Raw genomic sequence first — 22,316 nt, 5'->3', positions numbered from 1 at the left:
ATATGGCCTATTTACCTAAAAGAAAAGAAAAACAAAATGAGAAAGAGAGCAATATGTTAAGCCTGCCATGGAAATTCCTCTTCACATTACAAATGAGACCTATGCTCATGAATATGATGCTAAAGATTTTCTTCCAGAATAATGACTTCATGGTTTATGACATGCCTTGGAACATTAAGTATTATTTCTATATGCCAAATGTTAATTAAATTATTCCATAAATACCTGAGGGTTTTCAAGTATCCTTTTCACTCCTTTAATTAAATTACTGAGATACTTGGCACGTTCAGAACTGCTAAATAAGGATCTTCTTGTAGACGCAAACTGAACTAAACATGACAGTACCTAAAGACAACAAAAAGTATTAATTTCAACTTTAATGTAATTATGGTTACTATACCACCACCCACAGTCCTTCTGCACATTTGTATGTATTTCTTTCACATTTCCTTAGTTTCCTTTCCTAGGATTGTTTCGTTAGCTTTCTACTGACTTTTACAACTTACACTTTTTTTTTTTTTTTTGAGGCAGGCCCAACAGACTGGCCTTTTATTTATTTTTAAAGTTGTAGGTTTTTTTTTTAATCATTTATTTATTTGAGAGCGAGGGGGGGGAGAGAGAGAGAGAGAGAGAGAGAGGGAGGGAGGGAGGGAGGGAGGGAGGGAGGGAGGGAGAAGGGGAGCGCACATAAGAGAGAATGGGCATGCCAGGGCCTCCAGCCATTGCAAAGGAACTCCAGATGCATGTGCCCCCTTGTGCATCTGGCTTACATGGGTCCTGAGGAATCAAACCTGGGTCCTTGGGCTTTTTGTTGTTGTTGTTTCATTGAGGTAGGGTCTCACTCTAGCTCAGGTTGACCTGGAATTCACTATGTAGCCTCAGGGTGGCCCGAAACTTGTGGTGATCTTCCTACCTCTGCCTCCTGTGTGCTGTGATTAAAGGCATGTGCCACCACGCCCGGCTTTTTTTTTTTTTTTTAATAAGAGAGAACAAGAGTAAAACAGAAAGAGAGAGCAAGAGAGCGAGAGAGCACACACGAGCATGAGAGAGAACTGGCATGCCAGAGCCTCCAGCCACTGTAACTTAACTGCAAATGTGTGTGCCACCTTGTGCCCATGAGCAACCTTAGGCATGCATCACCATGTGCATCTGGCTTATATGGGATATGAGGAGTCGAGCATGGGTCCTTATGCTTTGCAGGCAAGCACTTTAACTGCTAAGCCATCTCTCCGGCCCACAACCTTGACTTTAAAAATATATATATTTGGTTAACATAAAGGACATGGGTTTCACTGTGATTTTCAAATACACATACAAACCTACATACCACTGTACTTTGGTCTCATTTCACCTTTACCCTCCTTCAAACCCCTTCTTCTCCTTTGTGCTGGTTCCCTTTGTTTTCCTTCCTATTTCAGGGCATACTCCACTACTTTCATTTGTATACGATAAATCTGCTGAAGCGGGGGCACTGCATGCCCATGTTCAGAAAGCTAACCACTGCTTATGATGCCCATTCTGTCTGTGAACCAATGAACTTGGTGTTCCAACAACAAAAATATGCTTTTCTGTAAAAATACGTTTAGGAATATTGTAACTTATGCATCATGGATCCTAAAAAAGAGGGGAAAAATCCTACAATTAATCCAGCCTATTTCAAATCTATTTGGTTATACAGTATTTTATCGCATCCATTAATATCTTAGGGAAGAATTTTGAAAACGCTGCTAGAAGAGTTCATTATTTTCTGAAAGTTCCTATAAATATTACCCGTGACCTAGTTATCTTCCTAAAAATTTCATATAATTTCATTACTTAAGATTTTTTTTTTTTTTTGGTTTTTTATGAGGTAGGGTCTCACTCTAGCTCAGGCTGACCTGGAGTTTACTATGGAGTCTCAGGGTGGCCTCTAACTCATGGCAATCCTCCTACCTCTCTACCTCTGCCTCCCAAATGCTGGGATTAAAGGCGTGCACCACCACGCCCAGCTCAAGATTCTTATTTTAATGACACCTGCTGAAGTCTCTTCAGTAAGACAGCCCAGACTGATAAATCTAAGGCCAAATGGGCTAATGTATGCTTTATTTTGGTCCACATGTTCAATTGCCACTTAAAAAAATTGCCATCCACAGCCAATACTAAAACATTTCAATTAGGAGATTGCATAGAAAATATCTGGCACTTGTGGTAAGGGTGCAAGATAAGGACAAAATCACTAGTACTTTTGTTTTGTCTCAAAACATAATTATATGAGCATATGCTTTGTAAACAACTAATAGCAACTGTTCTGGTTGAAAGACCAGAGGCTATGGTACCAGCTGGAAACATGAGTACCCTGTGGAACCCAGTGTAAAAACTTCCCAACTCAAGATTCAATAGCAGACATGTTGGCCTGGGGATGTAGTCAAGTCTAGAACGCTTGCCTAACATGCCTAAATTGGATCCCTACCATTTTTTTAAACCTCTGTTTAACAAGCGGAGCATTGTGTGAATATGTCCTTCCTTCTAAGCAATAATGTATCTAAGTATTTGTTGTGCCTGTCAACTTGGCAGGATTTAGAATCACCATGAAAACAAATCTCAGGGCTGGTCTGTGATAAGAGATTTTCTAGATTAGGTTAATTTAAGTGAGAGGATCCACCCCAGCTGGGTCCTAGACTGTATGAAAAGGAAAGAGACAGCGGAGCTGCAGCATTCATCTCTCTCTGCTTCCTGACTGCGGACTGCATGGGAGCCATCAGTTGCTGTGCTCCCGTGCCACGCCCTCTCCACAAGCATGCACTGTATCCCCCTACTGCAAAAGCTCAAAGAAACCCTTCCTCCCATACAAGCAGACCTGCGAAGCACATGCAGTCTGTAATGCCTTTTTCAGAAAACAGCAGTATTAGAATTCCCTCAACTTCTAGAAGCTTACATATCAAACTTAAAATTTTTCAGCTTCGCCACATCCATTTTAGACTCAAATATGGTGCCAATAGACTCAAGTTCTATGTAACAGTTTCAAAAAATTTCTGAGCATGCAGCCTACATAAGACTAGGCCCCACCAACATTCTGACATGTATGGCAGAGGAACACATGAGGCCCCACACCTCCTTAAATAGTTATTGGCAGTGGATCTGTGGGGGAGAGGAGTCATTTTTTTCAGTGGTATTGCCAATGCCAAATTGCCCATGCTTCATTAAATAACCTCCCCCCACCATATGCTGATGCAAGCAACCTTAGTTAAATTCAGTAGGGTATGGACAGACGGACACACACAAACAGAGAACCTAAGTACAGGTGGAACGAGTTGGCAAGTAAGGGTTCAGTATCAGGAATAATAGGATAAGAGAACGTAATGAGGGATGATCAAAAGATACTACATATAAATGTCAAAAAACAAATGCTGAGCATGCAATAGAATCTGATTCAAAACATACATGAGGGCTGAGATGGCTTGGTGGCTAAGGCCCTTGCCTGCAAAGCCAAAGGACCCAGGTTAGATTCCCCAGGACCCAGGTACACAGGTAGTACGTGCATCTGGGACTCGTTTGTAGTCACTGGAGGCCCTGGCAATCCCATTCTTCTCTCTCTCTCATAAATAAATAAAAATACAGCATTAAAAAATACATGAATAAAAGGAGACAAGAGCACAAAACCAAGTACAGAGATCCCCCTTGTTTCTCACACAAATTTCTGATGTAGCCTATCAAATCTAAGACAGGGAGCCAGGCATGTCTGAGAAAGAGTTAACATAAAGGAAGGTTCTAGCTGAGAGGTCAATGCTGCATTTGGGCCCAGTGAAAACTGTTTAGAGAGTAAGGTCTATTTAGAGGCCTATTTATCCTGCTCTGGCAGGAAGATAATCAGTAACTGGTTCTGACTTTAGTTATAAAGTGGAATGGGCTGTTAATAAAATAAAATCTGACAACCAGCTTAAGGAATATACATCCAGAAAATGAAAGAACTACTCGAGGTCAACACAATCAAATATATTAGATATGCAGAATTGTTATAGTGCATGTACATCACCTTTTTCTTTCATTTGATTAAAAAAAAATCACAGGTACTAACTGAGCAATGTGGCATATAATCTGAATACTAGGGAAGCTGAGGCTTGAGAACTGCAAGTTAAAGGGCACTCTGGGCTACACAGCGAGCCCTTGGCTCATAGAAACCAGAAAGATTGGGGATACAGCTTAGTTACAGCACTTACCTAACATGCATGAGGCCCTAGGTTCAATCCCATTTCTAAAAATCAAAACAACAAATAATCACAAGTACTTTTTAATGAATAATGATTTTTACTTACTAACTGAGACAGAAGTGGTGGAAGTGAATGATACAAATTGAAGAAAAGATCCAATGTTTCTGGTTCCAGAAAAACTGGGGGGAAAAAGATTATTTTCTAATACCATTACTTTCAATAGAGTAATCTTTCAAAGACATTATCAAGTAAACAAGCGCCACTAGACCTGTATGTGAACTGTTTCCAGTACCTTCTTTCCTCTGAGATAAAACAATATGAAGGCTTAGGGAGAAGACTCAATGGGTAAAAGTGCTTGCTTGCACCACATGATAGCCTGGGCTCAGATCCCAACATCTAGGTAAAGCCCGCTGTAGCAAGGACAGACTCTCAGCCCACTGATAGTGAAAGAGGAAACAGAGACAATAGAATTCCTGAAGCTTACTAGCCAGCTAAGCCTGCCATAGGGATATGCCTCAGTGATTTTTTTTAAAAAAAGTAAAAAAAAAAAAAAAAGAACCTGCTTCAAACGAGGTGGATTACGAGGACTGACACCTACAGTTATCCTCTGACATACCATGGCACACACATGTATGTACTCATGGGGACACCCAGTTACATCACACACACACAAAACCAAAAACATTATGGAGATGAACACTAGCCAGCCAACAGTGGGCTAATATTGGTCCTTATTTCTATGTAGCATCTACATTTCTAAGTAGGACAACCTTTTCATTTGCCTTCAACATTGACAAAGTATCAGAATGTGAAGGGCACAAGAAAGCTTACAATAAAAAGCAGAGATATTCTGCCACCTTGCAACATACTTATATTTACAAATATCATTTACTGAGAACACCACTTCAAGCTGGGTGTGGTGACACATGCCTTTGATCCTAGTAATAGGGAGGCAGGGGTAGGACAATTGCCATGAATTTGAGGATACCCTAAGACTACAGAGTGAATTCCAGGGCAGCCTGGACTAGAGTAAGACTCTACCTCAAGAAAAAAAAAAACCTACTTCATTTGTTTTAATGGAGATACACCAGCTGAATTCTTGTTTCAGTGTATGAGACCTTAGCTAACTAACTTACTCTGTAACCCTGTCTCCAATATTCTCTTCAACAACCCATACCGTCATTTCACTATGATTACATTTGTAAATGTTTACATTTAACTACGCAAAGACCGTTAAGAGCTGAGCCACGAAATATGCTACAATTAATTCATATTAATAATACTCAGTTTACTTAACTTTGGCATCTTTTCTATACTTAGTTGTATATCTGTCTTTCACTAATTCTTTCCAAAAGCTTGGCAATTTGGCAAGATGTTCTTCCTAAAATTTCAACACAATCAATACTATCAAATAACTTATTTCCATTTTGCTCTCTCATTCCTCAACTTGAACTGGTTATTCCTTATTTATTTAACGTTTTCCTTTTTGTGTATTCACTGCCATCTTGCTAAGGGGTTCTTTTCCCAAATCCCCTTCTTCCATTTTCTTGGCTGACTTATCAAAAGGTTACTGAAAGCACCTTTCATGTGCATGAGGAATCAACTTGGGAGGACTTACGTGACTAAGGTCTTATCTTATGCTTAAGAATTTCTATTTTGTTTGAAAATTATTTTCCCTCAGAAGTCTGGGGATACAAGAGTATTTACTTCCAATGCTGCTACTATGAAGCCAACTATTATAGACCCCAATCCCACAGGTGTCAGAGAAGGTCATGTTTTAGAATACAGTCAATTCATGAAACCTTTCAACACCACTCCAAACCACTGACTTCAGGGGCTACCTACACCTATCATTTTTTTCTGGAATGTAGGGAAAACAAAGCAGCCTAGTTCTTTTTGCTTTTGTTTTGATAGTCTTCCTGCAGTAAAGCAAACTGCTGCCTTGATTTGCTAAGTCACTTATGTGAATCCATTCACTTTATAACACTCAAAAACATATTGTATTTCAACTCTTTCACATTGTTTATCTCAGTTTATTCCAAACAGGTTCTGACTTGATTTCCTAAGTTTGTTTTCTACATGCTCTGGAGTTAGCTTCCTCTCCCCCGCCCTGCCAAATGCAATAAATGGCAGTCATTAGGATATGAATCTGAGTAAAGCATTTCCACGTTGGGTATGAGTAGCTACTCTGAATTATAGATTGTGCACATCTTTTGCATTCCTTAATGGAAGTACAGACAAGTATATGTAGATAAGCATGCTTCTCAACCCCACGTGAGCAGACCACCCATGTGTGAAGGCGTTCTCTTTCTCTTACGTGTTCTCCAGGGTGCTGGTATCTGCACTGTGCAAAGATCGTCCACAGACTCATCTGCTGAACTTCCAATGAAGTCAAAGGTCAGGCAGTTGAGAACCAGTTTTAAGACCTGCATCACCAGGTTTTGTTGACTTTGATCTTGAAGATTTAAAGGTTTGCCCAATATCTTCAAAAAGTTCAAAATAAAATAAACCATTATGAATAAATCAAAGAATTTGAGCTTCACAAATGTTAACACTACTTTAGTGACAAATGAATTTTTAAAAAGTTTACAAAGCAGTATTGTTCTAATTATTAGGTAAAATCACTATCGACAAATTCCTACAATAATAAACTATTTTCAAATTTCATTTTATAAAATAGAAATAAAAAAAGACTACATTTTTCAGGCCACCATCAAAAGTTCTAAAGGTAACAGTACCACAATTCCAGAAGTACAGAATTCATTAAAAGGTTGCTTTTGAATTATGCTAAAATATAATTTTCTTTAGGAAAAGCCAAGTTAATTTCTTTTATAAAAGACCCATTTTTATGTAAGTAGAACAGCTTACAGGGAGGGGAAAGCCCTAAGTGAGGTCAGGGGAAGAGAGTGTGTAAAAACGGGGGGGGGGGGAGGGTCAATCAAAATTCGAGATATTCTGAGTAAGACATATGAAAATCTGCTTTCTTGAATAGTGTGGCATATCCAGAAGCCACAGATTATTACTAGAAAATTTTCAGTGCCAGGGATGGGATACCTTCCATTGAGTTGTTGGCCAGGGAGGTCCCTGTTGCCTCCAAAACATTATAGACTTTGGCCAAGGCCCTTGGTTTCCTGTGAGAAAGAGACGGTAAGACCCAATTGCTGAGTGGCAGTTACTGAGAAGTCACGCTGGTGACGAGCAGAAAACCTTCTCCCTGTAGCCCAGCCAACTGAAAGCTGGAAAAAGCTGCAATGTTTGCAGCCTTATAGGAGACAGAAGTCATCAGCAGTGAAAACAGTGGACACTGGAAGCCTCAAGTTTGGCCAGACAGACCAAATGACTGAACAAGTGCAATAGGGGCATGTCTGCTCTGGGGGAAAACAGCTGTGCTCTAATTGGACTGAAGGCCCGCTATATGGGAGGGAATACATGCCTGGTAGTGAAAACCTAATCAAAAGTCTATGGCAGGGGAGGTCATGAGCCTTAGGGGCATAAAGCCTGCTCTTGTCTGGATAAACACACACACACACACACACACACACACACACACACATGTATGTATATATATGTGTGTACATATATGTGTGTATATATATATACACACACACATATATATACTCTCACCAAATTGCCCTGAAAGCACTACACTTAATATTCACATATTAATGCTAATCTCATTTCTGGTTAGAGAAGCTTCTCTTTTCAGATGACAATGACCACTGGGATGACCCAAAAGGCAATATAGTGCTGAGAAGAAGGGACGGAGGAGTGTACAGCACTGAAACATCTCACACACTCCATGGCTCAGGGTCCATTGCGGGAGAGGTGGTGGAAAGAATGTACAAGTCAAAGGAAGGGTACCACTCCTTACATACAACTGTCTGGACAGAAATTGGCCTCAATATTTAAGACCTCACAGTGCCTAGCAATACTCACACAAGACCCCCATAATAGGAGAAAAAGATGATGAATCAAATTAAAAGAGACTAATGGAGAGCAGGAAGGGATATGCCAGAGACCAGAGTTATGGAGGGGAGAGAAATGCCATGGTTTGTTGTCTATATGTATAGAAATCATCAATTTTACATACATACATACATATATATATATATATATATATATATATATATATATTTTTTTTTTTTTTTTTAAGAGCCATTTTTAAAGCCAGGCCTGGTGGCACATGCCTTTAATAGCAGAACTTGGTAGGAGGATTGCCATGAGTTCAAGGCCACCCTGAGAATACAGAGTGAATTCCAGGTCAGCCTAGGCTAGAGTGAAATCCTACTTAGAAAAACCAAAGAAAGAAAAAGAGCCATTTTGAGCCATCAAAGGCTGTCCAGACTGTGTGGGTAAATAGAGGACATCCACAAGCTTCTGCAGACCAATGGTGACCATCACAATCATGTCCACTGTAACACAGCCAGAAAAGATGTATCTTTTAAGGACACATTATGAAATATTTACAGAGAAAATGGTAGGACACTTGGAACTGTCCAGCAATACAAAAGGAATGTGGTGGTTAGAGAGAGATGCATATAAACTAGACTGGTCATGAACTGTTCCTGCTTAGCTGGTTGACAGGCTTAACACCAACCATACTGTTTTACCGACCTTGGAAATGGTTACATTTTTCCACACTTAAAGACTATCTTTAAAAATAATAAAGGATAATCCAAAAATCTAAAACCTGAAATAATCTGTAATCCAAAGCCTCTTGAGCACTCAAGGAGGTCTGAATTTTGACAATTTTCAGGTTTTCAGGAGATAAGGATGTTTGCTGGTAAAGTCTATGCAAATATTCTAAACTTCCCAAAACTCCCAAATCTGAAGTAATTCTGGCACTAATTATATACAATAGGAGACATTCAACCTATACCAGAAACTAAAATAAAGAGAAATAGTACTTAGAGAAACATGCTTCAGGAAATGTTTTGCTACACCGAATTTAGTATGGACAGCATGATGGAATCCCTCTACTATATCAGGCAGCAAAATTTAATTATGAAACATGCAATCACAAAAGCTTAATGGAGTACTAAGTAACAAGTGAGGTGTTCTTATTTCCCAAGGAAATTATTAAAGGTATCTTGGCAAAACTTATGAATAAATATTAACAAATGATTAATTAGAATAACTTACTATCATTGTATTTTTATCTGTGTCCAATCAAAGCACGGAGAGGCGGATAAAGAAATTTTAAAACTCAGTTTTCTTCTGCAACTGAGAATCTACAGTAGGAAGAAATTACTACCTAAAGATGAGAATTAAAGTTTCTAATAATTTTATCATCTGGGCCCAGTGAGTAAAAGTGAATTTTTTGGACTCTTCCAGAGATTTATACAAATTAACTACATTTAAAAAACTGTTCATCCAGTTGTGGTGGCTCATGCCTTTAATCCCAGCACTTGGGAGGTATAGGTAGGAGGATCATCATGAGTTTGAGGCCAGCCTGAGACCACATAGTGAATTCTAGGACAAAGGTTCAGGAAACTGAGGAGATAGCTCAGTGGGCAAGAATGCCTGCTACACAAGCATGAGGGCCTGATTTACCCAGAGTTCAATTCCCTAGCATCCATGTGAATAGCTGGACATGATCACACAGTCTCGAGAGGAGCAGAGGCCAGAGAATAAGTAGGAATGACTAGTTATCCTGTCTGGATTCAATGAAAAACTGTTTCAAGTAGACAATACAGAAAGAGTGTGAAAGAGAAGAGGACACCTGATTTCTCCTACAGCCTCTGCATGTGCGCGTGTATGCACGCACACACACACATACACACACACACACACACGACTGTCCACGATAATTTTTTAAGGTAGAACTCGATAATAATCCATTAAAATTATTTTTTGCATCTCTTAAAATTTCCATAATACTCTAAGTGAAAAATAGAATTAATTATAACATCACTTACCTCTTTGAGAAGAGAGCATGCTAACACTAATATGTCTTTGAGAGAAGTGTCACGAAATGAGGTAGCTATTTTTCTGTGTTTTGCTGAGGGTCTGGAATAATCAACCTAAAAAGATCAAGATGATCGTTAACCAAACCTACAGAAAAGAAAAAAAATTTACTTAAAAAAGGACAGATGTAATGATTAAAAAATTATAAACTAAAAATCTACAAAAGCTTTTAAAAAAGCTGCCAGAGTATGTGACCAGCCTGATCACTCAATGGCAGAGTCAGGGTTTGAACCCACATTTCTGGACTATTTCAATGTTCTTCCAGAAGGCATATTGACCCCAACATTAAAAGGCAGAGTCGATTATACTTTCAGAGACAACATAAAAACATGCTTAGTCAGGCATGGTGACACATGCCTTTAACCACAGCACTCATGAGATGGAGGTATGAGGATCACCATAAGCTCAGAGTTTTGAGATTAGCACATATAAAAGCCCAATAATGGACATGTAAGATTATTAATCTATTTTCTTCAATTTTATGAAGTATTATTTAACTTCAGTGGTTGGGCTGAGGCAGGGTTTCACTCTAATCCAGGCTGACTTGGAACTCACTCTGTAGCCCAGGCTGGCCTCAAACTAATGACGATCCTCCTACCTCAGCCTCTCAAGCGGCAGGATTAAAGGTGTGCACCACCACACCTGGCTTTATTATACTTAAAGAAACCCACCATTATTTAGACTTATTTAGAGTTTAATGAAGGTCAGTCGATGTCCCTGTCATAATATCCCTGGCAACCCTATTAATTACTATTCCTGGAAATAGAGCACACAAACCTTCGGAGTCTGGGTGTAGAGGCAGGCCATGGTAAACTAAAAGATCAACATTAAGTTGCAGAAATCTATACATTCAGAACATTTTTTTCTAATTCCTCACTGAACATAAGCAAAAACTAGTGATTTTTACATTATTTTTTACATTTTTATGTATATATGTATGTGTGCATGCATGTGTGCCCACACAAACATACCAGGGTCTCTTGTTGCAATCCAACACCTGTCCAGCATGTCCATGTAAAACATGGATGGCTAGAAACTGAGCCAGAGCTAGCAGGCTTTGCAAGCAGAGGCCTTTAACTGCTGAGCCAACTCCTTAGCCCTTATTTTACATTTCTGAAACACTGTTGCTATGTTGTCACTCCAAAAGGAGTTGACAAGTAGTCCCGAGGAAGCACGTTTCATTGTACATTCATACACATCCCATACATGTGCTGAGGGAAGGATCAGGCCTGCTGGTTCCTCTCTAGGGGTTGAGGGGGTGATGAGTGTCGGACGACCCAGACCTCTCCTGGCCACTGGAGAAAAACCACACTAAGTCAGAAGTCTTGTCGATGCAGGAACTCACAGAAAAAACTCGCTTTATTGCTATGAGCAGTTGCCTATATCATGTTGGGGACGAAGGCGGGGATTTTAGTTTTTTTTTTTTTTTTTTTGGTTTTTCGAGGTAGGGTCTCACTCTGGTTCAGGCTGACCTGGAATTAACTCTGTAGTCTCAGGGTAGCCTTGAACTCATGGCGATCCTCCTACCTCTGCCTCCCGAGTGCTGGGATTAAAGGCATGCGCCACCACGCCCGGCTTCGAAGGCAGGGATTTTAGGATGGGGGAAGAGGTAAGGGCCAATAGTAAACTGTAAGTATTGAAATGGTAATTACAATTGCCAGGCAGAAGTGGCAGGCCAGAAGCCATTAGGTGTCTTGCTGAGTCCTAGCTGGTCAGAGACAGGTCGCCAAACTTTAGCTAGGCTCAGGAAGTTCCACTAGGCCGCACACCTGGGCCTCTCAGAGCCCAACACATACACACAAACATCATGTGTGAGGATAATGACAGTTTTTAAATTTAAACACGATAATGCTTTTATAAAATTATTCCATGGCTAGTGAGATGGCTTAGCAATTAAGGCACTTATCTGCTAAGCCTAAGGACACAGGTTTGATTCCCCAGTATCCATATTAAGCCAGACGAACTAGATGGCACATGCATCTGGAGTTCGTTTGCAGTGGCTAGAGGTCTCAGTGCACCCACTCTTTCTTTCCTGTCTTTCTCTGTTTGCAAATAAACACATAATAAAATTATTCCACATAGAACCCAACTTGTGCTTCTGTCCCATTTAGAACTATGCTAAAAGCAAAGGAAAGCAGGAGCAGGAACCGTGTCCTCAGATGCTGAGTTTATAAAGAGCATTGCTGGGGCAGGCATAGCTTCTGGAAATGATACTTGTACAGAATAAAGATTTCAGCCTTGAAGTGGAGAACTGCCAGTGAGTCCTGCTACCTATCCACAGCTGAGAATCCATCTACCAAGCTCTTTTACTTGTGAGGGAATAAAGGTTTGTTTCTCCTTTCCATCTAATTTATGTCTTGTGATTAATATGTTACTGTATCTACCTAGGATGAAAAGACAAGTACCATTAGAGCAAGTCTCATTTTCTTTTTTTGTTTTGTTGGTTTTGTTTTCTGTCTTTTCTACTAAGGCTGTGATCTTCAATAATAATGAAAGTATTCCACTAAATTTTCCAACAAATAAAAACAAATGTACAAAAAGACTTGACTGGTTAAGAGTTTTATGCCACACAAAGGTACATTGTGCCATAAATAAAAGTAGCAAAGAAACACCTTTGTTTAAGCAAACCTTATATCTCAGTAGATGGGGAAGGCTTACCAGGTTCATTTCCTGAGTCAATTCAGAAAGGATCATTACTCCTGTTATGCAGTGTTCCACTGTGCCCTGGAGAAAATAGCAAAGTTTAGGCTAAGTGAAGAGAGGAGCTTGGTTTTTAATGTGTAAACCAGGTAACACTTACAAAAAAAAAAAAAAACTAAGTATCAAAACATTACATTTACCCAGTAATATGTCTTTAAAGTTACATAGAAGAGTTACTATGACTTCTACAAAGAAAAGAATTCCGCCCTCAGTTTTCAAGGATAAGCTGGGTCCACAAAGCTAAGGGGAATGCACAGCCATCTGAGAACTGCATGGCACTTTTATGTAATGTCTCCAGTATTTAAGATGCATAAAACTAGATTCAAAATATAAGAGTTTACTTTAGTACTTTCTCTAAGACCATAAGTAAGAATGAGAAAAAAATATTTTTATGCTTTAGAAATGTGCTTGAGGCCTAATGTGATAACTACTTTCAAGTAAATTATTAATAAGCAGCTTAGGAACTAATTTAAATTCCTTGATCTAATACCAGAAAAGATCTCTTAGGCCCTTTTAATATTCTTTAGTGGTACACAAGGTATGGAACTGTTGAGTGCCTATAATGAATACATCCACAGTGAGTACCCAAGGTAGTAGGGTAATTATGTCACTATCAACATGGCATATAGTTTCATAATTTCCACAATGTCTTATGTTTAATTAGCCTCTAATTTAATCTCAAAACTTCCTACATATCAAAATTCAGGTTGCATAAGCACATTACCAACAAACTGCCCTATTGCAAAATACCACTGGAAGTGCAAAGATGAAACATGTAGCACGAACTGACAGTGCAATAAACCAAAATATAGACACATATGATATGCCTTTCAAATCCTAATAGATATTAATAGCTAATTCTTAACAGATACTCCTGGTAAATGACAAGCGGTGGCTCGACTGTGTCAGTCACATTACAAGTTCTGGTCTAGAGGAAGAGTTCATTACTTCTGAATAAACAATCTTTTGTCCCAGTGCACCCTTCACTCGCCAAGCTAAGAAAGTACTTACTTCTAAGTATCAGAGACTATCAAATACTTGAGTCTTGACAACATAAATACAAAGAGCTGTACAGTCTAGGATTTCTGAGGTTTTAAGCACAGCACTAAAAGATAGTTATGCCTTACAATAGAATTAAAATACAAAGTTACAGCACGTAAGTCATTTAATAGGAGCCTCAGTTTTCTAATTAATAAAATAACACCCACTTTCTAGAGCTGTAGTGAGAATTAAATATGAAAAGCTTTATGCACATGGCTTGTATATACGTACATATCATCAATGAAAGAATGTACATTTTTGAAATTAGAAACCATAAGTACTTGCATTCTTGTGGTGGTTTGGATATTATTTAACAGCATGATTTTTAGTTAATGGCAACAAACAATAAGGAACTCAAAGGATAAATAGTAAATGACAATATAAGAATAATGCTACAGAATAAACCATACAGCTTTAAAGAGAGCAGTATATTGAACCAAAAAAAAAAAAAACACCAAAAGAAAGTAACAAAAAAGCAGATAGTAATATCCTAATAGTAATCATAATAATAATAAAGCCTTTTTACCTGAAGGAATTTCTGCACATTAGTAATAATGTCTCTGAAGAGAAACTCATCTTTTTGAACTTCAAACCACCCCAACTTAGTGAGTTTAGCAATGACTTGAATAAGAGCTTGGAGCACAAAGGGAGCCAGCTTAGGCTGTGTTGCCACATAATTCAGGATGTAGTTTCCTAGGAAAAAAAGCATGCTGTGATCACTCAGACACTGGGGAATACAATGAAAACTGTGAAGAAAAAGAAGGGGAAAGATGCTCTTCAACAGGCTGAGTTAATACCCTTGCCTCAAAACATTAGCCGGGCATGGTGGCACACACCTTCACTCCCAGCACTGGGTAGGCTAAGGTAAGAGCATGGCTGTGAGTTTGAGGCCAGCCTGAGAGTACATAGTGAATTCCAGATCAGCTCCGGAGCAGGACCCCACCTCGAAAAACCAAAATAATAATAGTAAATAAAATGTGCTTATTTATATAGTCCATTCTATAAAATACACGGAGCATAATATGACAAAGTACATAAAAAGGGTATTTGCCACAGATGTCTACCAACCACTCTGTTTCATCTCATGTGTTGCCAGCCACATCTCATATGCTGCTACAATCTGCCATCCTACAGTAATCCAACAGTCTCCTGTCCATCACTGCCGGAACCAGCGAACCACAACCTCCATGAAGCACTGCACAGACTTCCATCTCATGGACACAGTGCTCTCCGCTACACTACTGACATGTTTCATCATCATCTAACACACTCAACTCTACCACTCATTCTTAGATTAAGAGAAAAACCAAACCTGCCACTAACAAGGTTTCTGAACGTTGTCTCCACAATCTAATTTCTCTCATAAATCCTGTGGTTTTAATTAGGTATCACTGTACAAATATGCTATAGAAAAACTAACTACACAAGCGAGGGAGATGGCTGTGTGTGTAAAAAGCTCAAGCCCTGAAGACCTGAGTTTAGATCCCCAGAACTCAAAGCTAGACCCAGGAAGAAGCATCTACAATCCCAGCCCACCTACAGAAAGGTGGAAGGTGAGACAGAGAATGCCTGGAAGTCTTCTGACCAGTCAGCCTGGGATACAGGCTGGTGACTAATAAAACCTGCCTCCAGCGAATGGAAAACAAAGACCAACACCCAAGGTGTCCTCGGACCTCCACATACATGCTGTAGCATGTGTACCTCTTCATTCACACCCATGAACTTGCACACATGTATACACAAAAAATAATTTTTTGAAGACTGGCTAGGGAGATGGCTCCATGGTAGAGTGCCCACCACACTATTTTCTACCTTTACCAGGCAATAGCTTTACTAGTACTGATTTTCTCAGCTTGATATTGAGCTTGTCATTGAAGGGCCATTTTTTTTAAGGCAACCCAATAGACTGGCCCTTTTTTTTTGTTTAGGCAAGTGAGTGAGTATGTGTGCATGGGGGAGGTGGGGGTGGAGAACTGGCCCACCAGGGCCTCAGCCACTGCAATCGAACTCTAGATACATGTACCCCCTGGTGAGCATGTGTGACCTTACACTCTTGCACCACTTTGTGCGTCTGGCTTACGTGGGACCTGGAGAGCCAAACATGAGTCCTTCCGTTTTGCAGGCAAGTGCCTTCACCACTAAGCCATCTCTCCAGCCTGAAGGATCATTCTGATAGGTAACCTTTTTATCTTCACTAATACCAACCTACTCCTTGTGTCAGAAGATCTTATGCCAATTTGTTTCTGCCTTAGCACCTTTTCCTGTGGTCTGTCTATATGGAAATGCAAACTTTCACTTCTTCAAATGAGCTGTGTAGCTTTAGAATGGTTGCTTGTATAACTCAATCCTTCCTTCCTTCCCACCCTCCTTCCTTTTGAGGTTTACTCACTATAATATACTATACCATAAGGCTAACTTCTTTGAGGTGTACAACTGATGAGTTGTATTAAATATATAGATGTACAAACATCATGACAATTTGGTATGAGAACATTCCATCACCTCAAAAAGATTTTTTTTTTTTTTTGAGGTAAGGTCTCACTCTAGCCCAGGCTGACCTGTAATTTGCTATGTAGTCTCAGGCTAGCCTCAATGTCACAGCAATCCTCCTACCTCTGCCTCCCAAGTGATGGGATTAAAGGCGTGCACCACCACGCCCGGACCCCCTCAAGGGTTTTTTGCCTCTATAGATTCACTTTTCTATGAACATTTCATATAAATGAGATTATGCCATATATAGTCTTGTATCTGGTACCTTTCATTTAAGCAAAATATCTTGTTTCATCCATAATGTGGCATCACTATTTCATTCCTTTCTATTACATTCTTTTGTGTGGATACAACTCTTTGAAAGCATCTGCTTACTAGCTGAAGGAACATTTCAACCATTTCAGTTTCATTACTGGGTCAACATGACTAATTTTACTATGAACATTTATGTTGGAGTGTTTGTGTGATCCTATTTTTTTCTTCATTTCTTTTAAATAGCAATGCAGGAGTGAAGTTGCTCAGTTATAAGGAAAGTTTATGCTAACTATAAGAAATTTCCCAACTGTTTATCCAAGGACTCATGTCATTTGACATTTTTAATCAACAGTTGTTACAGGTTTCATTTTCCATAATCTCCACCTCAGTGAATCTTGATCATCTCTTGGCTCCATTTGTTCCTTGTTTTCACCTCTGCATCAGGTCACAGGCTACTCCAGTTTACTTCTTCCAATGTTCTTCCTCTCTCTATTTCTCTCAATAAGAATACTTTTTTTAAAGGGGGGATAGAGAGATGACACCACAGTTTAAAGGCACTGTCTTGTTAAACCAAGTGGCCTGGGTTCAATTCCCCAGTACCCATGTAATGCCAGATGCACAAAGTGGCATATGTATTTAGAGTTCGTTTGTAGTGGCAGGAAGCCCTGGCATACCCATACTTTCTATCTATCTGTCTGTCTGTCTCTCTCCCCAATAAATAAATTAAAAAAAAATAAAAATGCCAAGTGTGGTGATGCATGCCTGTTGCAGTCAGGTTCACATTGCTGGTAGAAATCCGCTTTGGGGGGGAGGTATTTTGGCTTACAGGCTCGAGGGGAAGCTCCATCTTGACAGAGGAAAACGATGGCATGAGCAGAGGGTGGACATCACTCCCTGGCCAACATAAGGTGGACCATAGCAATAGGAGAGTTTGCCAAAGACTGTCAAAGGGGAGCTGGCTATAACACCCAATAGCCTGCCCCTAACAATACACTGCCCCTAGGAGGCATTATTTCCCAAATCTCCATCAGCTGGGAACCTAGCATTCAGAACATCTAAGTTTATGGGGGACACCTGAATCAAACCACCACAATGCCTTTAACCCCAGCACTTGGGAGGCAGAGGTATGGAGGATCACCATGAGTACAAGGCCACCCTGGGACTACATAGTGAATCAATCAGCCTTGGCTAGAGTGAGATACTACCTTGAAAAACAACAACTATATGTATGTATGTATATATGTGTGTGTGTGTATGTATGTATACACACACACACATATATAAATTTTCTTGCAATTTGAGTAATTTCTTTCAAAGCATTTGGCATTGAGTAGCTCATTAATAATTTTGCTGTGCTAAATAGCATTTTTATAAACATCACTTTATTCTTTATGCTTTCTTTGCATGCTTGTTTTATCTTGTATTACTTAACTAGGATAACATACAGTGAGGTTTTCCCATTAGCCTGAAAAGAGGCATCTATTTTAATATGTATAGGTAGGTGTGTGTGGTGTGTATATGTGGTATATCTGTTCACATTTGTGGGTGCACATGTGGAAGCCAGAGGTTGATGCTGGGTATCTTCTTCGATTGTCTCTGCTTTATTTATTAGGGCATCTCTCATTGGAATCCAGAGCTTTTCAATTCAGCTACTCCATCTAACTAGTTTGCCCTGGGCATCTGCTTCTCACCATGCCTGCCTGGCATTTACATGGGTGTTGGAGATCCAAACTCTGATTCTTACTAGAAAGACACCAGCTTTATCAACTCAATCATCTCCTCAGTTCCTTAAAATATCTAAGAACTTGTTAACTCAAGCCAGGCATGGTGGCACATGCCTTTAGTCTCAGCACTTGAGAGGCAGAGGTAGGAGAATCATCATGAGTCTGAGGCCACCTTGAGGCTACAAAGTGAATTCCAGGTCACTCTGGGCTAGAGTAAGAGCCCACCTTGAAAAAAAATAATAATAATTTGTAAGTCAAATGGACAATCTGAATGCTTGTAACTATTAAAGAATTGGTAAAGCACACTATTATAAAGATTGGTAATTCACACTTCCGGATGTGTCTATGACAGTATTTCCAGTGAACATTAAACTAAGGGTTAATGTAGCTGGGTTGAGGGTCTGGAGAGAATAAAAGGAGAAAAAAGCCAGTTAAGTGCTAGCATTACACTTTTCTCTCCTTCCCATCGACCAAGACATGAACCTAAGTCTCCACCACAAGCTCCACTGCCATAATGTTCTGGGCAAACACGTGGGGCCAAGCAATCATGGACTCCACACTCTGAACCCATGAGCCAAAACGAATCCTTCCTCCTTTAAGTCAAATTTTGGTCATAGTTACACAAAAGTAACTCATAAATAACCATTCAAAACAAAAGCACCAAGCCCACCCACATGGGTTTACTAGTGGTATCGTAAAAACAAAACACATTCTCACCACACAATGTAACAATCATTTCCTCTGGTATACCCAAAGTAACTGAAACCATGTCCATAAAAACCTGCACATAGATGCTTCAAGCAACTCTACTCAGAACTGCTAAAACTTGGAACCAACCAAAACATCTACTCAATGAAGTATTACTGTTACTATTATTCAGAACTAAAAAGAGAAATAAGGTTGTTAAGTCATAGAGAGCCATACGTATTACTAAACAAAAGAAAGAAATGTGAAAAGGCTGCATACTATATTGTTCTGAGTATCTGACAGTCTGGAAATGGAAAAACTGTGAAGATAAAAGGTCAGGGGTTGAGTGAAGTGAGGGAGGGATGCATAGGTAAAATTTTAGGGCAGCAAATATAATACTATAATGACAGACACATATTATATATTGTCAAAACCCACAGAATATAGACCAGTGAACTGTAGTGTGAATTGGTCAATGTAGGCTCATCAATTATAAAAAAATGTACCACTGTGGCACAGGATGTTCCTAATAGGGGAAGCTATCCATGTATGGATACACAGGGCATATGGGAAACTATAGTTTCTGTTCAGTTTTGCTATGAACCCAAAAGTGCTCTAAAAATTTTGTCTACTTAAAATGTATATAAAAAAGTGTTCAGGCATGGTGATGCATGCCTTTAATCCCAGCACTCGGGAGGCAGAGGTAGGAGGATTTGCCATGAGTTCGAGGCCACCCTGAGACTCCATAGTGAATTACAGGTCAGCCTGGGCTAGAGTGAGACCCTACCTCGAAAACAAAACAAAACAAATCTGTGACTTCTGAAAAACATATTGCTACTGTGTATCATCAATATTCAACTAAAATAGATTTTCAAATGCATCCAATTTGATCCTGATGTAGCATCCTGAGAAATACTGGAGAGCTACTTTAGTTCCATCGTTCATTTGCGTATCAATATACGATAAAGGCTAAGAGCATGGATTCAGCAGACTGGGTGGATCTGAATGGCAAATAGTAGTGCTTCCTAGCTGAGTGATCCTGGGAAAAGCCTATCACATTCAATTTACTTATTTGTAAGATGAGGATAACTCCTTGCTTGGAAGATGAAATAGGGTAGTGAAAATCTTCACTAACATTATACATTAAAATAGAAATCATGATTAGTAAGTATTTTTATAATTATACATTGCTTCATATAGCAAATCATCATTCACACATAAGACAACTATTCCTCTTAAAAGAGATAAACAAAATCAAATTAAATTACAAGCCTGGTAATAGTTCAGTAGACTTAAAAGGAAAAGTATTTTTAAAGTGTCATCTTTTAAGCAGCATAATCAATCACTTACTGATATCTATCCTTTGTTCAACAGGTAAAGGACTGATCCGGGTAACAAGTTTTGAAAGACATGTTGCAGCAAGAAGCTGGGCGTAGGATGTCTGCAAAAAACAATACTTTCATTATTATCACCAAAAAAACAGACTGATCAAAATATTATGATAGAGAATTTTTTCTTAGCAAAAACATCAATTTTTCTGGTTTTCAAAGTGGCATCTATTTGGGAGGCACGTTTGTAGAGGCACACATCATCATATGTAGACACACACAGGCATATGATGTCTCATAAGGATCATCAGTTGAAGGAAGAAGCATGCAGAGCCATCTCAACAACAGCAAGTGATGAGAAAACTAAATGACGATAGGCGAGTTTAACTAACACACTCTCCTGGTGATCTACACAGCCTAATCTGCCGTTCTCTCCTCAGGTTCATCAGTTCCACACCACAGTGTGCTGCCACCACAAAAGCTTTTTGGTTTCTTGCATTGCCTTCCCTGTCCCTACTTTCTGGTCATCAGTCTTCTTACTAGTATATTTCTAGATGTACAATCATCCTTCAATATTCAGTTCAGTTATTTGTTCCACTCCCTGAAATTTCTTGCCAAAATTATTTTTTCCCCCTAACTAGAGACTGGTAAATAAATAAATAAATAAATCAGTCCTTCTATCAAGTCTAAAAGAAACAGTCCATAAACCAAAGCCTATTTTTTGCATCATCTGTGAGCTAAAAATGGCTTTCACAGTTTTGATCAGTTGAAAATTTGAAGAACAGAAATATTCTGTGACATGTCAAAAAAAAAAAAACGTCTAGGAAGTCTGAATTGCAGCGCCCATAAGTAAAGTTTGTAAGGCATATAGCCTTGCTTGGTCAGGTACACACCATCTACAGCTGCCTGCATGCTGTGAAAAGGCTGGCAGACAGAGCTCAAGAGTTAAGGCTGACCACCTGTGCTGCACAATGCTGCTGATGCTCAGCGCTGCAAAAACTGCAATGACATAACCCAGTGTCTCAAATGCCATGGGTACAGCAATTGTATGGCACATACCTTTCTCCAGGAAAAAATAAAGATAAAAGTGGGCGTGAAATATTTTATTTGCAAGACACAATATGAAATTAGCAAAGTAATGTAGCTTTTTCATTTTTTTCCACAATGGTGCTATAACTGTCCTAAAAGAATGCAGTATATGTTAACAATTTCAAACTAGGAACTCTACAACATTCCGAACTCACAGAAAATCAGGAGTCAGAAAAAGGGGAAATTTTAAATACAACTCCTAGGCACTTAGGAGGCTGAGGCAGGAAGAATGCCTTGTGTTTAAGGCCAGCCTAGGGTACAGTAAAACCCTGCTGCAAAAAAGAAAGACAAAGACTCTCAGAAGAGCAGAATTTCCTTTTCATTTTAATTTTTACTTATTCATTTGGATTTGTGTAGGCATGTGCATGCACATCATGAGCGTGAGGTCAGAAGACAATTTCAATGTGTCTCTGCTCCAGCTCCTTTGAGACAGGGTCTCTTGACACTGCAAATGAACTGCCAGACTGCTCGAGAAGTCAAAACTGGCTGGCCCACAAGCTTCAGAGTCTCAGGCTCCACCTCCTGCTGCAGGTGCATTGGGATTATCTGGCTTGAAGTGGGTACTGGGGAGTAGAATCCTAGCTGACAGGCTTTGCAAGCAAGTACCTTTAACCACTAAGCCATCTTCCCAACCCAGAACAGCAGAATTTTTTGTACAGAAACAAAAAACAACCGAACTTAAGCTTCCAAGTGGCTCATTTGTTATTCAAGCAAGGAAAGCAACTTAATATTAAAGGGTTAATTAAATCACCACTCTTTTATTGTAGCAGCTAAAGTTAAATATGTAAAGAAATAAACTTTACTAGGCTTTCTGTGAGAACAAATGCTCAGAGTTGAAGACACTGAAA

General features: G+C 39.3%; 1 protein-coding gene across 1 annotated transcript in view; it reads right to left on the bottom strand.

Moving 5' to 3' along the window:
- The window catches only part of LOC123461474 (ran-binding protein 17-like), a 65,672-nt gene extending 43,667 nt beyond the window's left edge, over window positions 1-22,005 (bottom strand). Inside the window, exons 1-8 of the mRNA XM_045152175.1 lie at window positions 21,934-22,005; window positions 20,402-20,492; window positions 14,422-14,588; window positions 12,813-12,878; window positions 10,106-10,210; window positions 6,505-6,670; window positions 4,293-4,366; window positions 226-345 (exon numbers count right to left, since the gene is read on the bottom strand). Of these exons, the coding sequence (XP_045008110.1) occupies window positions 226-345; window positions 4,293-4,366; window positions 6,505-6,670; window positions 10,106-10,210; window positions 12,813-12,878; window positions 14,422-14,588; window positions 20,402-20,492; window positions 21,934-22,005 (861 nt within the window). The remainder of the gene's footprint in view (window positions 1-225; window positions 346-4,292; window positions 4,367-6,504; window positions 6,671-10,105; window positions 10,211-12,812; window positions 12,879-14,421; window positions 14,589-20,401; window positions 20,493-21,933) is intronic.
- Window positions 22,006-22,316: the final 311 nt, after the last annotated feature.

Source organism: Jaculus jaculus, chromosome 6, assembly GCF_020740685.1.
Source record: "Jaculus jaculus isolate mJacJac1 chromosome 6, mJacJac1.mat.Y.cur, whole genome shotgun sequence".
Classification (NCBI taxonomy): domain Eukaryota; kingdom Metazoa; phylum Chordata; class Mammalia; order Rodentia; family Dipodidae; genus Jaculus; species Jaculus jaculus.
This window is presented reverse-complemented; position numbering and strand designations above follow the sequence as displayed.